Source organism: Adiantum capillus-veneris, chromosome 13 (genome assembly GCF_014529385.1).
Source record: "Adiantum capillus-veneris isolate H3 chromosome 13, ASM1452938v2, whole genome shotgun sequence".
Lineage (NCBI taxonomy): Eukaryota > Viridiplantae > Streptophyta > Polypodiopsida > Polypodiales > Pteridaceae > Adiantum > Adiantum capillus-veneris.
The window spans coordinates 118,526,221-118,542,935 of record NC_140943.1 but is presented as its reverse complement, the minus strand read 5'-3'; the positions used below and the strand labels follow the sequence as shown (position 1 = coordinate 118,542,935).

The window sequence follows — 16,715 nt, the reverse complement described above, 5'->3', positions numbered from 1 at the left end:
CCCAGAATCGTTAGCCACTCCCACCCTTCGTACACCGTGCATCGGGCGTGCTCCCGTCTTCATCGCTTTGTCTTACAGGGCATAAGTCATAAAGAATTCTAGATTACTCATGGGTTCTCTCGGAGAATCTGATAGAGATAACATGTTTAGTCTTGCAGGCAAAAGAAAAGTTGAAATCGAGCGCGGAAACTGAAGAAAAGAATGAAGATTTGGGCAGATTCTTGGTGGAAAATTTTACCAGAGCGAAGTCCAAACGTCAACTGTAGGTTGATACATGTGTGAAAAGATTGCTCAAGTATTCCAGAGACCCGAGACTTGCGAAACACCTGAAGGATTACCCGATTGATGAGATTTACTCGAGATGGCGTGAGGCCATTGCTTCTCTTCTCATGTCGGGAGGAAAGTGGAAAGACGATTGTAGAAAAGCGAAACCTGTGCTCGTAGGAAGAGCCAAACAAAACTCTTGAACAGAAGATGAACCAGAGGGACTGCTAGAAGATATGCCAGAAAGCTACAGAGCAGCCGAGCACAAAAAAGGAAAGATGACAGCAAGACTGTACCACTTTGCGTGGGGACCGACCCGAATCAGATGAACGAAAGCACAAAACTTTACCACGCATGGGGCAATGTGAAAGATCAAGAGTCCCTCGTTTTCTTTGATAGAGGAGCCAAGGTGAGCTTCATTGGCGGCTCGACTTGGAATTACTCTCGATAGGCTAAGGCCATAGGCGGAGGTAGTTTTCGCAGCACCGGACGGGATGTTGCCATTACACCTGTCATTGGGAAACTTCGTTTGCATTGTCAGGGGTATTTAGGGCACGAGGACTTTTATATCATGTCTTTGCAAGGGTGTGATGTCCTCTTAGGAATCCCTTGGTACTACAAGAACAACGCCGTGGTTGACTATCGAGCTAAGAAACCGACTTTGACTAATGAGAAGGGTAAAGAGATTGTACTCAATGGGAAAAAACCCCCGAAAAGGTCGAATATGTTTGACGTTGAAAAGGAACGACAAGATTTTCTGCAAGCTGAGGCTGACTGTTTCTCGGAAGGCGTACTAGGCGAGTTGCCTCCTTCACGTCCTGAAGATCACATGATTGATTCTTGGTAGTACACCACCGAACCGACCACCTTACAGAGTTGGCCAAGGCCAAAATAAAGAAACAATGAACCATAACAAATTTCCACATTAAAGGGATCGATAGTATACTTGACTAACTTTAGGGTTCTACTTGCCAAATTGATATGAAGAGTGGTTATGATAAGATCTGAATTGCCCCTGGAGACGTCTACAAAAAAGCTTCCAAGACGACTTTTGGGATTTTTAGAGAGGTTTATAGGCACTACAGAAGCATAAATTGGTTATAGATGCGAAAAAGAGCAAATTTTTCTTCCCTGAGATACACTTCCTGGGACATATATTCTCAGCAATAGTAGTCATTTTTTCTTTCAAGGTGTGAAAAACACAGTCACCTATGTCGTCCCACGTAAAGGGACTCCTTTTTGAGTGATTGAATCTGGAGACATCTACAAAACAGCTTCCAAGACGACTTTTGGGATTTTTAGAGAGGTTTATAGGCACTACGGAAGCATAAATTGGTTATAGATGCGAAAAAGAGCAAATTTTTCTTCGCTGAGATACACTTCCTAGGACATATATTCTCAGCAATAGTAGTCATTTTTTCTTTCAAGGTGTGAAAAAAACAGTCATCTATGTCGTCCCACTTCAAGGGACTCCTTTTTGAGTGATTGAATGCAAAGGAGAAACTATCTCTGCACATTTTCCAATGAACCACCAATAATATGAGCACAAGCCCATATAAGCTTCCAACCTCATGAATATTCTTCAAATCAAGCCAATAACGAATAGTCTCAATTTTGGCCGGGTCCATCTTTACCCCTGGACCAGTGTTGGCTTTGCCAAACTTGCAAAAGCCATTTGAAGTCTGTTGTGATGGTTGTGGCCGTAGTCTTGGAGCAGTTTTGATGCAAGAAGGCCATGTCATTGCTTATGAAAGCCAGATGTTTTTACGGCCAGAATTGGTAGCACATATATATGAAAAAGAGCTTTTGGCAGTGATCCATGCTCTTACACAATGGCCACACTATTTACTCGGAGCTGACTTTACAATTTACACGGATCATTAGAGTTTGCGCTACTTCTTGTCATAGAAGCAGCTTTCGGAAGAGTAGATGCGATGGGCTAGCATCCTGTCACAGTTTCACTTCCAGATTGTCCATGTTTAGGGATAGAAGAATTTAGTGGAAGATGCTTTGTCTTAAAAGCCCTTGGTTCTGGCTATTTCCGATTCATCATAGAAGCTTCGAGGATATGGTTCATCAGTACGCCACGGATTCTGACTTTGCTGACATTTTACGAGCATACAGAATGGGGGGATAGTTCCAAGGTATTCCATACGAGATGGCTATTTGATGCGGAAAACGATGTCGTGTGTTACATAGCCTTTGAGGAAAAAGGTTTTGACAGAGTGCCATTGTCCACCTTTTACAGGCCACCGTGGCATAGATACCACCTTGAAGGGTGTGGACATTACTTCTATGTGCCGAGGCTTTAAAAAAAGATATGGATGACTTTGTTCGCAGATGTTTAGTATGCCAAAAGGAGTTTGACAGGCAAAGGGTACACGGACTCTTACAGCCTTTACCCATTGCCACCCGACCCTCAGAAAGCATTGCTATGGATTTCATCTTTGATCTCCCCAAGACTCAAAGTGGGCACGATGGCATTTAGACTGTCATTGATAGATTTAGCAAGCAAGCTCATTTTATTCCAATGAAGAAAACGGTCAAGCCTGAGTATTTGGCAACATAGTTTATCGCCCAGATTCTTCAGTTACATGGCATGCTTGAGACTATGGTGTTTGATAGAGATCCCCAATTCACGAGTTTGTTTTGGAGGGCAATCTGGGAGAACATTGGCACACGGTTGCAGTTCTCGTCCTCGTTTTACCCACAGACAGATGGGCAATTTGAGATTAGCCAATTCAATGGTTGTGGATTTGTTGACGTCTTATCAGAAGACTTAATGGGAAAAGAGTTTGCCTACAACAACACACGGGGAAGGCGCCATTTGAAGTATTTGAAGATGCTAAGAAGGTTCCTCAATTATAAAGCACCGAAGACTAGATTCTCTTGAAGTAGACTTTTGAAAAAAAAAAGTTTAGAAGGCATGGAAGGCCATCTAGCCGCTCAAAAGAGGAGAGCTCGTTCTCTTTGTGTCACGTGACACATCCAACCCTATGTGTCCGTGGACAAGATACAACAAGACAAGGGTTCAGTCAGTCTAGATTTAGAAGTGATCTGGCACTTTTGTGAGTCTATTCGTAGATCGTGCATGCCCAGTCACTTAGTGTAGATGCATATCCTCTGGTTGCACACAGCATGATCATAAGCATTTCCATCAGAATCCTTCAGGGGAATTTTCTAGTGCATTTAGGCTATTTTACCTATTTTTGACATTTTTCACTTATTATTTTTAAGTGACTTTTGTTGGAAAGTAGGTAGGGCAAATTGAGTAAGTTTGTATATAAGCAAACCTAGACTAGCACTAATTGGCAGAAGAGGCAGCAGGAGCCCAAGCTCAACAGGCACCTTCTCAGCAAAAACCCCCTTGGTGGTTTTCCCTCCAAGCAAGACTTCCCCTAGCCTAGCGTTTTTCATCAACCTCAGCCCTTGGCGTTTCCATCAGCAAGCTTCACCGCAGGAGACCCCACAGTCCTAGCGTTTTTGATCCAAGCAAGCATTGCCAGAAGTCCTCAGTGCTAGCGTTTTTCCTCCATGCAGCCTAGCGTTTTTGTCACAAAGTGATGACGTGGCGGACAACAAAAACCCTAATTTCTGGCTGAAACCCTAAATTCCTGCAAACCCTAAAATCTGCTAGAAGCCCTAATTTGCAGCAAACCCTAATTTCTGGCTGAAACCCTAATCTCAGCAAACCCTAAAACTGCCGGGATGCCACGTGGCAACAGCTGGTACGGATTTCCGTGATTTGCGGCGCGTTTTGCGGCCAGCAGTACAGAAAAGCATTGCTTTTTCTTCTACGCAATGAGAAAGAGAGAGAACATCATTGCTTTTTTTTTACTCTCTGTGTGAGAGAGAGAGAGAGAAGCTTTTAGGCTTTTGTTTTCAGGCTTTTGGGGCTCTGCTTTTAGGCATCCCTTGTAAACCTTTAAATAAGTGGCTTGGGCCTTCACTCCTCAAAGCATCTGGACGCAGAGTCTGAGAGTGAACCTCTTTGTGCGAGCATGCATAGTTTGCCAAAAGGTCAAATTTGACAGGCAAAAGGCACCAAGGTTGTTACAACCACTGCAGATTCCGGATAGGCCATGGGAAAGCATTGCTATGGACTTTATCTTTGATCTTCCAAGGATGCCAACTAGGAATGATGGTATATGAACCATTATCTGCAGGTTCAGCAAGCAGGCCCATTTTATCCCTGTCAAAAAGAAGATAAAAATCTGATCAGATGGCACGCTTGTTCATGTACAATGTGTTTAAGTACCATGATATGCCACAATCGATTATCAGTGATCGTGATCCTCGCATGACCAGTTTGTTCTGGAGAGAATTGTTTGAGAACATGGGCACTACGCTCAAGTTCTCGTCTTCATTTCATCCGCAAACTGATGGACAGTCAAAACACGCTAATTCTACTGTCTTAGATCTATTGAAATGCTATGTGTCAGATAATAAGGGCAAGTGGGAACAGTATTTGCCTATGCTTGAGTATGCGAACAATAATACGGTGCATTCGTCTACTGGCAAAGCACCTTTTGAGATTGTTGAAGGCGGCAAAAAGGTTCCTCCCATTTTGCATACAAAGGACAAGATCTTTGAGGCAGATCGATATGTTGAGAACATGGATGAGATGTATAAGAAGATTAAAGTTGCCTTGGAGAAGACTAAGGCAAAGCAAAAAAAGGCTACTGATCGTCACCGTCGTGAATTGCTGTTATCACCTAGTGATTGGGTTCTGTTAAGGTTCGAAAAGGCAAGGTTAAAGAAGATGAAGGGCAAGGAACGGCCTAAGCTCAGCATGCGTTACTATGGGCCTTTTCAAGTGCTTGACAAGATCAGCAATGTGGCTTACAAGCTGAAATTGCCTCATGCGTGGAAGATTCATAATGTGTTTCACGTGAGTCTTCTAAGACCCTTCGTGGGTGATGTGCCAAAAAGATATGCCAGATGAGGATCAACCAGAAGTTGAGGAACTTGATGAGATCCTGGTACCTGAGCAAGTTTTGGCACGTAAGGACAGGAAAGTTAAAGGACAAGTTGCAAGACGCTATTTGGTGAAGTTCAAGAACTATTCGCCTATGGATGCAAAGTGGATGGAAGAGCATGAACTGTCAGAGTCACCAAATGATTGCAGCTTTACCTTGAAGCCTTTGGGTTACGGCCTACTTATGCCCCAACCCAACGTGTGCAAAGGAGGGCTAATGATAGAGCTAGTACATCAAATGTACATATGAATTCAGTGTAATAGATGGAAATGACAAAAGTATGAAGGCCTCATTAAGTCATTTGTATCTATATGTTATGACCTTTCTTACAGATACATGCGATGATAAAAGAGTGTTAATAGCACAAGATCATCAGTGGCGTGCATTTATGGTATGCAATCGAGGATGTTTGCGATTTCAAGAGGGGGGTATGTCACGAGGACGTGGCAGTTATTAACCATGTCACAGAGATGTGGCAACTACTAACCTTGGTTGTTGGTTTCTTTCCAATGGGGTTTATTTTATTTGTTTAAGACCCTCTTTTTGAAGTAGCAAACGGTCGGACACTGTTTGGCCAATGTGAACGGTAGATTCACCCGCAGACGGGAAGGGGTCGGCACTGGAATTCGTATGGTAAGAGGATGTCTAAGCTCAGAGCAAGATCATATAGGTCCCCCCCGTCGCACTTAGCAAGTTGGTGGATACTAGGAAGTGAACTCAATTAAGGCGTAAAGTCAAGGTGGGACTACCAACCAAAAGTATCCGACAGTTGGGCCACATTGCATTTTTGGATGCGGTCCCAATGAGGATAGATGGTCAGAAGACCAGCGGGAGCCCAACGGAAGCATCTCCTAAAATTTAGGGAACTGCTATTTTGGGCCGAGAAATGTGTTCGCGTCATTACCTTCGGTATGACTAGGGGAACATTTTATAACTCTGCCGCGAAGTCAACTGACGCGTCAGTTGAGGTATTTTTAAGCGGCGAACCTGAAACGGGAAAATGCTTGTAACTGCGCCAAGTGTCATGTTCTCATGGACTTTCCTCTTGCAGAAGAAGTGGCGCTGAATTTTAAGCTGGGAGAGAGCCTCTTTTGCATTCTGTCACAGGTTAAGAGCTATGGAGTGCTTCCTTTCCCTCTTATGTCCAGTGCGGTGCCAGGAGTGATGCCCTGCACGCTACGCACTGCCCTCTCTCTCCCCTACGAGCAGTATGTTATGCCCCACTAGTGGGCTTTTCATTTGACCAATGTTCAGTTATGTGGGTTCATGCGCGATTGCCGAGGCAAGAGCCTCTTGCACAGGTACTGGATTAGCTAGCGGATAATCCCCCGTAGGTACAAGTGAATTCGGAGAGGTTTCACGCCAGAAATCTCGTCCGATTCAAAAGGGCAAGTAGCCCTACAGGTGCGGGAGCTCGAGGTCTTGCTACAGATGCGACCGGCACGCGAAACGGAGCCCAAAACAGGGAATTACAGCCTGCTGTGTATTTTTACAGGTTTAGAGTTTCGGCCCTAAACGGACCCTAATACCCCCAAGAGGTTCGGGGACGTAAGGGGACCGCAGTACAGGTGAACTGGCGCATTTTCGGGGCCAAAAACAGAGAATTCAGCATGCTGCAGATTCTCGCCAGGTTTTGCAAAGTGTCTGTATGCGTCGGGAAAGTCACCTATTGCGTGGGGACACTGACTATGAAGCGTCCTAGTACAGTTATGCTGCCGAAATTGGGCTAGAACAGGTGTTTCTTAGCCTAGATTGTGCGGGGCAACTTGTAGGAGAACACAGGTTTTATTCCCTCTGTTAAAGAATAAAGAAATACCGAAAGGGATTCCAATTTTGGGGCCTACAGGTTGTCGGCGTCTGCTCGGAGCATTCTAGCTCCCGAGCCGTGTGTGTACTTAGGTGTTAATCCTCGTTACAGGTTACCTTTGCAAAGTACTCTGTGTGTGTCTAAAGTAAAGAATTTCGGGTGAAAGCCAACGTCTACCGCCCTACGGGCCGGTTTCATGTTGCATTTGGGAAGGAAAGGGATGAGGGGGGAGCAATTTATAAAAAAAACACACCCCCCCAAAATCTACCCCTTTATGCTTTCTTACCATTCCGGCCCTGTTTCCCCTGCCGTTCCTGTATTCCCTGGCCTGTCGGAACGCCTGGCCGTTCCGGGCACCTGCAACCGGCCGGAACGCCATTCCGGCGTTCCAGGCCTTGGTAGGGGCGTTCCCCGGTGACTGCTTGAGAAGTCTCAAGCACGGCATACGAAGACAGCCTACAAGAATCGACGCGACTTGCAGCTGAACAAAGATGATTCGGTGCTCTTACGGTTTGAGAAGGCTCGCCTAAGGAAACGAAAGGAAAAGGAGCGGCTTTTTCCAAAGCTAAGGCCCTTTCCAGATTCAAGAGAAGATAAATGATGTATCCTTCAGGCTGAAGTTGCCAAATACTTCGAAGATTCACAATGCTTTTCATGTGAGTGTATTGAAACCTTTCAAGAGTAAGGTGTCAATTGACGAGCCCGAGGAGCAACCTGAAGTAGAAGAGAGCGAGGAGATACTTGTTCCCGAACAAATACTGGCTCACAAGGAAAGGAAAGTAAAAGGTAAAGTGATACGAAGGTTCTTAGTGAAATTCAAGAACTTTCAGGCATTGGATGTCTCACAAACTGATGACGTGGCATGACCAACTAATAAGTTGTTTCAACTTATGGACAACTGCCGAGGGGCCAAAAGGACACCTAATAAGTTGTCCCAACTTATGTATAATTGCCGAGGGACCAAAGAGCCGCCTAGGCATTAAAAAGAAAGCGTACGGACTGCTGATGTGGCTGGTTGTACCGACGTCCGTGATATGCCCTGCTGACTTGGTAGGTGTACAGACTTCAACGAATCGCACTGGCTGCCTTGGGCGGCAGCTTTTGGCACCAGATAGAAACTCCAATTCCTCTTTCTTCAATGCGTGCCAATCTTCTCCCTTGTGATCAACGAGCACAAGGCTCCGATACCATGTCAAACTCGACGATGCGGAAGCGTAGAGCAATGGGGAGAATACGAGAGAGATGGATTGATACAAATACAATGGGGGCATTGGGTGTATATATAGCCACCTGAGTAAATTGCCCTACCCACACTTTGACAAATAAGTGAAATAAATATATAAAAACCAAAAAAAATATTGGGATCATATTGGGCATTTCACTTGAGATGCATTAACTTTAACAAACATGTGTACTGACAATTCTTTATTAATAAGAAATACCATCGAGGACACTTGACTTGAGGACCAATACTCTCCGAAGAGAAAATCCGCCTCTTCCGTGCCGTCTACAAGTGCTAGTGTGATCTTTTTTGTTTGGCTACTTTCTTCCAAAACCAGTTTACAGGTTCACGTGAGTCAATCCACCGATGGTCGATTGCAGTCTATCTGACCATCAGCTAGTTGCTTTTTCAATCAAGAAAACCGGTCCTACTCACAACCTCTAATTGTCGAGTTGGAAAAGTACACAAAATTTCAAGAAGTTGCTTTTTATGAGTCCCAAGGCAATTTACATCACTTGCAAAACTTTCAAGCACCATGGGAGAGGTATAAGGCACATCCTCTCACATACATCTCCATGGTTCAATATGGCTTCACTAGGTCCATAGATAAAATATATCATGTGGAACGTTGGTAGCAGCTGCTAAGACGCAAAGAGCTCTCTCTCTCTCTCTCTCTCTCTCTCTCTCTCTCTCTCTCTCTCACTCAACGTACCAAAGATGTCGTTAACGAGGACAACAGCAGCAGTGGGGGTGTGGTGAGAGGTGATGTAGGCGAGAAAAGGACCGCACGTTTCCTCTTTGCCGACGCAGCAGTGCTCGGCACCGGGGCCTGGGGTGCAGCATTGAGGACCAGCCATCGGTAGAACCTTACTGTAAGCTAAATGAATAACTCATCGTTCGCTAATTTTTTAAGGCACGAGAGTCTCTCTCTCTCTCTCTCTCTCTCTCTCTCTAGGGTTTAGAAAAGCGTGGGAATCTCAAGTTTCATGAGTCATTTGCCCGCCATCCCCATGATACAATGTGATCCAGCAACAATCACTTCTCTTGCACATGAACCTCGCACCAATCATGCAATCTACACTTTCAAAACCAAGGTGGACCGAATCAAATTTCTTAAGAAATCAAGGCTTCTCGAAGACACCAAAATGTGGATTGCACAAGATCTTACACCCGCTCAACTCAAGCAAAAGGAGGCAGAACTACAAAAGATGCGAGAAGCGCGCACAGCAGGGAAATGGGCAGTTTATCGAAGAGGTAAAGCCATTATTCAAGAGTTTCGAACTCCCAAACCGGCTCCCTCCTCACCCCCTTCTGCATAGATTTTGTTCATCTTATCTTATCTTACCTTTTTTTGGACCCTCAGTCCTTAATTGAGATGTATCCCAAAATCCCCCCACGTTTGTAATGTTTTGTCTTTGGTCCCATAGGTCATATCTGACCTCCGTGGACTATAATACAATCTATCTATCTATCTATCTCTCTCTAGGGTTTAGAAAAGCGTAGGGTAAGCGGGCCATATTAAGAACCTTTATCGAGGCGTTGGGCGTTATCTGTCTATGCTGCATCGTTTCGAGCATGGACCAGTGCATTCAATAGCGCTATGGTAGTCCTATGCACAACAAAAATCTTGATGAGAATGCAGCTCGACACTCGAAGATCGGTGTCGTGTTCTTGTTTCGCGTGTAACAAAAGTGGGAGCCAGTCGCGAACCACGGGCAAGGGGTATTTAAAGACTAAGCAACCAGCAAGGCTCAAACCGTCAATCGGACTGCCAACACTCGATCCCAGTTGTGCTAACCATTCGGCCTCCCACTTCATCGTGTCCTACTCCTAGTGCTTAAGAGTGTTAAATTATTGGGGGCAAGCAGGTCCCATAACTAGACCCCACGGGTCTTGTAACTGGCCCACTTACCCTACCAAAAATCTGGCTTATTTTAGCGCCATCATTGCTCTGTAGGTAGCATAGAGATATTCGTCAACTAGAGCCAGAGGATGCACACGATTGGAGCATTTACCTCCACACACGCAAACACACACACACCATAGCTATTAGATCAAGGGCCTATTTCAAATATGCAAAGCAGGTCAATGGCTCACTAGCCTTCTATTACAACATTCCCGCATAAACAATGCAATCTCTGTGTGTGCCTCTCTTGTATTAACCTCTTTTGTATTCGCATATGTGTTGTTGTTGGTTATTCATTGTGTAACAAGCTTTGTGAGTGCAAGAGTTGCCTCATTGAACGCCATCCACAGCTAGCCCCTTTTTTGTGTACTGCATTGCTAATAGATCGAGAGGATGGCGTGTTTGCACTTGCGGTAAGGTTCATGTTGCACCATCCTTTGTTGTGTCGTAAAATCTGCCAAGAAAGAAAACACTAGCATAGCCAAAGCTCCACTCAAGGAGGCTCCATCCCACTCAACTCCAACTCACTCCAAACTGGACAAGGAAGCTACTATGGAACCACCTCCTAAAAAGAGGAAATTTTCTTGTAAAGAATATGCATACTTGCTGTTTACAATTATGCACAGGCAACAACATGCTATTTGTTGTTTGATGTTTGCATTTTTTGATGTGATCTAAGAAACGACATGCTGATTCTTTATTGGATAGCAACGAGGTCAGCAAACCAAAGACACTCCTCATGCTAGAGGAATTTTGTATGCAATGGAGAAATCTTGTATGCTAGAAGATTTTTGTAGCTTTCGACATATATGCTGGAGACTTTTTGTTTATTGTAATACATGGCTTGGAATTTTTCCATTGTCAAGAGTTTTTGTTTGTTGGAGTAATCTTGCATGCTTGACAGTTTATTAGTTGCTCATTGGTGTTCTCCCATTTGTTGATGTGTGTTGATAAAGAATGCTCAGATCTCATTTGTCTAGCTCATTGGCTGAGTCTCTTATTAGTATTGGAATGTGCCACTGATTGGATTGCTTAGTCGTCTATGCACCTTTGCAAATTTGGTTCTCTACCTCATTGTCTCGTGAGTATATGTGGAGATATAAAGACATTAAATGATGACACTAGCTAGTGTGTGAGTGTGTGAGTGTGTGTGTGTGTGTGTGTGTGTGTGTGTGAATCTAGTTCTCTTCCTCTTTTTGTCCCATGACAATATGCACAGACATAGATACACATGCGCCCTCCTATAGGGTCATCATTAATGCTGAATTGGAGCATATGCGGGCTCATATATCATAAAAGTATAAGTAATTTAAGACCTTGGTCTGCATGCTCATGCAATCAAAATTTAGATACACACAAAATGAAAAAGTGTGTTTTAGTATGGTATTTTGAGGGGCTTTGACTCTCAAAGTTATTTAAGTTGGCCTTGAAGTGCTAAACACCCCGAGGTCTGTCATGTCACATTGCTTGCAGGTAAATTGGTCTCGCACTGGTCCTTATGTTAGCTGCACGCTAATTGGCACGTTTACCCTAGACAGAGTCTCCCTCTTCAACACGTCTTGAGCTCTTTTTGAGGTCTCTTCTTCTTCTTCCTCTCCTTCTTCTTCTTCTTTCATCTCTCTCTCTCTCTCTCTCTCTCTCTCTCTCTCTCTCTCTCTCTCTCTCTCTCTCTCTCTCTCTCTCTCTCTCTCACACTCACATTCTCTCATGTTCAATTTGAAAACAACTCCCAAGTTCCCAAAATATCCTCAACCAACTGTTCTCCATGGTTTCTCTTTAAAAAAAGAAAGATTTTTAAAAAAATTCTTTCAAGCATTGATCATCGAAAAGTTTTCTCTTCTCTTCTAGTGCTAAAGAAACAAGTATTGATGATCAAAAAGTTTTCTCTTCTCTTCTAGTTCTAAAGAAAATATGAAAATTTTGGTTTCATTCAAAATCATGCGCTATTTTAGTGCATAATTTTTTGATCGAGTAAGTCTATCTAAAGTTTAAGTCAATGCTTGCACTAAGTATTTTATGCTCTCTTTTTGCTTGCGCCCTCTTGTGTTTTGTGTGTGTGTGTGTGTGTGTGTGTGTGTGTGTGTGTGAGAGAGAGAGAGAGAGAGAGAGAGAGAGAAGATTAGTTGCTTTGCACATCGATCTATTGTTCACCCGTATTACATTTTGATTATCCATAGACATTTCCAAATCTTGAAGATTTGATAGGTGATGTATAAGGAAAGAGATTTTAAACTTGTTTCTCGTTCTTAAAAGAGAGTGCAAAGAGCTTAATAAATAGGCACCGAAAGAGCATCTAATCTGACATCATCTATGACGAAAGCATAGAGGTAGTTATCACATAGTATTGGCAGATCTAGGAAATTTTACCCTAGATCTAGTAGGTAGGTGGATACTCATATGGTGAACAAGTTAGAGAGTGGAATATGGCACACTCCAACAAACCTCCCCTTGTGCGTCATGTGTAGCACATTACAAAAGCCTAAAACTTGAATATCCTCCCCTAGAGAATTTAATAGTAGGGTGTAAGAAGCAAATGCCTCCCTAGAGTGATGGAGACATTGAAGAGAACGATTGTGTGGAGAGAGAGAGAGAGAGAGAGAGAGAGAGAGAGAGAGAGAGAGAAGAGTACACGGAGATCTGATGGAGCACAGACACAACGATCATGCAACTCTTCATTCTCTCTTATCGATATAGAATAATGTGTTAATGACAAGTGTAAGTAAGGGGATGGGCGGTCGACCATATCCGAGCAAACCCCCATAATGGCCTTTATCCCAACAACTTCTCACTTAAAGGATAGTGTGGTCTTATGTAACCAGAAAACAAGTAATATGAACAAAAACCTATACAAGTGTGAAACATGTCAGTGGCTTCACCCTACACCCATCAAGTCAATGCAATGTGCAAACCACTCCCATGCTAGCTTCTTCATAAGAGCATCTACACGGTTGAAAACGAATGAAGTGATACCCCATATCAATGTGTTTTGTTTTCGCATGAAACACATAATTCTTTGTCAAAGCAATGGCTCTTACTATCACAATGTAGCACTAGAAGTTGACCTTTGATGTACAAATCTCTCACTAACCATGCCAACCATGCTGCTTCCTTGCTAGCATATAATGCTGCAACCTACTTAGACTCTGTAGTGGAAGAGGACGTATAATCTTGAAGACATTACCTCTAAGAAATAGCTCTTCCAACAAATATGAAGACATAGCTAGATGTAGACCTCCTGTTGTCTACATTCCTTACATAATCTACATCTGTGTATCCAACAATAGATGCATCATTATTCTCAAAGCATAAGCACTTGCTTGTTACTTAGTTAGCATATAGCCATGTTCAAAAATTTGGTTGCACATTCCTTCACGTGTTCTGATTTTGTAACGGCTCCATCGTTAGTTTTTATTTTTAACATCTCCTCTCGCTTTTTTAATTGCAGGTAGCACTTGCTTTTTTAATGGCAATAAGTAGTCACAATCTCTCTCTCTCTCTCTCTCTCTCTCTCTCTCTCTCTCTCTCTCTCTCTCTCTCTCTCTCTCTCTCTCTCTCTCTCTCTCATGCTACTGCTACAAACTACCGGTGGAGGGTAGGCTACCATGAGGATTACAAGATTATAACATGGTTTCCAGGAAGCCACCACACTGGAGGACGGAGGAGCCAAAGGCCCATGAAGGAGCTCTCTCCATTGCCTTGAGAAGAAGAGTAGGCCTGAGCATTGTTGTTAACAAGCACAGTTGCTTGGAGCTACATGTAGCCACAAGAGTGCTATTGTGATGCATGCAGAAGAGGAAAATCTACTATCAAGGGGGCGCAACATAGAAACACAGGAGAAGGGTAGAAGGCCACCATGGGTAGGTGGACCGAGGGAGTGAATATATATATATATGAAGTGAAGGAGGCACCAAAGGCTATTGTGGACTATAGGGCTTCAAGGCTGCCAACATTTTTTTCCTCTCTCTCTCTCGCATGTTCTTAGATCGCAACCACCAACCCACCCAATTAGAGCACTCATGAAAATTGAGAAAAATTCTTTTTCTCAATTTTCATGGTTAATAAATATCTTATAGTTAATTTCCAAAATAGATACCTCCGTGGTTACATCAATGGTGCCCTTCATCTTATCGTATCTTTGGCTTTGCTTGAGCTTGGTGAAGCTTAGTGTGCATTGTTATTCTCATGAGAGGTTGAACCTATTGCATGTGTATTAACCAATCTACTTGGTGGGTTGGAGATTAAGGGTGAGAAGATCATGTGGCAAAAAATTTGATGGTAAGGGATCCAAAATGACTTGCTTGATCATCGTATTCATCCTAATTTCAGTTAACCCATTGGTTTGGCGATGATAAGGGGATGTGAAGACTTGCTTTATTCCTATGGAGGTTGAAAATGGCACCTTAGCCCTTATATTTTTGACCAAATGGGTCCAATGCATCCGCTTCTCTACTCTAACAGTCTAGCACTTGCCCTGGCAATTCCTTTGGCTCTCATGCTCCGTAGCATCCTAACATAGACTCAACCAAATTTGGTCATTCACCACCACGTAAATACTCTTCCTCCTGGTATGCATCAAAATCCAATCCTTACTTGCTCTACAACTTTTGGCCTCCAATTTTCCTCACAACATTGTTTGTAGGTTTACGTAGATCCAAGCTCAAACTCCAACTTACTCTTTTCGCATGGAGGAGCTGCTGCCAATGATCAAGCAACTTAGACTTCTTCACAAATTTGTTGGAAGATGATGAGATGGACAAAAGCCCTGGGCTATTTTCAACAGGTGCAAAACGAGGGCATCTCCCCATATGCAATCACCTATGCTTTCATCCTGAAGGCATCCAGAATGCCATCTCTTCAAAAGCGTTTATTGTGAGATACGCACAATAGGGACAAGGCTAAGATGTTGAGGTTGGTCATTGAAATGTCGTCTCTTCAAGTGCATTGATTGCGGGATATGCCCAACAATGATAGGGCCAAGAAACTATGGCTGGCTATTTCCAACATGCAAAGCAAGGACATTTCCCCTAATGCAATCACCTATGCTTGCATCTTGAAGGCATGTGACAATTTGAAAGATGCTAAGATAGGAAAAAGAACTTACAATCATATTGCTAGTCAGGGATTGTCGGAAAAATCTTTATGCTTGAATTGCCTTGGTCGATATGTATACCAAATGTGGCAGTGCTAGGGAGCTCTGGGCTATTTCCACCAGATACAAAGCAAGGGCATCACTCCATATGCAATCACCTATAATTTCCTCTCGAAGTCATGTGGCACTACACAAGATGGTGATATGGGCAACAAAATTCACAATGATATTGTTAGTGAGGGGTTGTTGAAAACAGAAGTTTTGCTTCGCATTGCCTGGGATGACATGTATGCCAAATATAGTGTTCTTCACAAAGCACAAAAGGTGCTTGAGGAGATTCTTGTGCGGAATGTCGCCTCTTGAAATTCATTGATTGTAGGATATGTAGAACATGGGCACGGCTAGGAAGATGTGGTGTACTTTAGAGAGAACAATGACTTTCAACCCTTCACATGCGTCACTCTCTCAAATTGCACTGATTGCAAGATGTGCTAAATAGGGCCAGGGCCAGGAAGCTCCGTACTCTTTTTAGCTAATGTGAAATGAGCACATCTCTCTATATGCAATCACCTATGCTTCCATCTTGAAGGCATGTGGCAATTTGGAAGAGGCTCCTAGCTAAAATTGCACAGATAGATTTGAGACTCTCATAGAATGTTTCAATGCCTGACTATTGCTTTCTGCTCGTTCATGTGCATTGCCTTTAGAAGGCATATCACTACACCTCTAATTATGTATTGTTTTAGAGGTAACATTCTCAAATGTCACTCTTTTGTACTCAATTTTCTTAAGAGATTTTTTGTGCATGTTTGATTATTAAATATCACATCAAAACTTTTGATAATCTTGTGGGATCAATGATGCCATCAATAATAACTCATCTCACCATAACCATTGAAAATGCATTTATGTGACTTTGGATCAAGTTTTGACCTAAGCGCTTTGGGCACATGAGCATATGCCTCATAATCAAAGACATGTAAATAATCATAACGTCATTTCTTGCCAAACCACATCTCTTTAGGAACTTTGTAATCCAATGGTGTTGTAAATTCTATGGGTTTTGTCATAAAGTCACCATGAGAATCTCATGTTTTACTTTTAGATTCAACGAAAATTAACTATGAAACGAGAGAGTTTTCCTTTAAAAGATAAAGATAGCAAGCAGATCATAGGTTGTTCCGGGATGATTTCTTTACACAAACACACATTAAAACACTTTAACCATGCACATAATTCAAGGAGACATACTAATTAAGATTGACAACTCATAATGTATTTACTTGGAGTCACTCCCCCCTCCAAAAGGACTTGTATTATGATCCTCTCAAAAGAGAGCTTTGTTATAGCACATGTTTGTGCTCTTGCAGAGCCTTTCTTGAATCAAGAAGATGGTGTCCTCAAAATTTCATGGTATAACCCTCCTTCTCAAACACTAAACACCCTAG

The 16,715-nt window shown here is 43.0% G+C and overlaps 1 protein-coding gene across 1 annotated transcript in view; it reads right to left on the bottom strand.

The window, feature by feature from the left end:
- Positions 1–9,186, bottom strand: part of LOC147444739 (endo-1,3;1,4-beta-D-glucanase-like) — a 42,381-nt gene extending 33,195 nt beyond the window's left edge. Inside the window, exon 1 of the mRNA XM_086527281.1 lies at positions 8,985–9,186. Within this exon, the coding sequence (XP_086383407.1) occupies positions 8,985–9,129 (145 nt within the window). The 5' untranslated portion in view covers positions 9,130–9,186. The remainder of the gene's footprint in view (positions 1–8,984) is intronic.
- Positions 9,187–16,715: the final 7,529 nt, after the last annotated feature.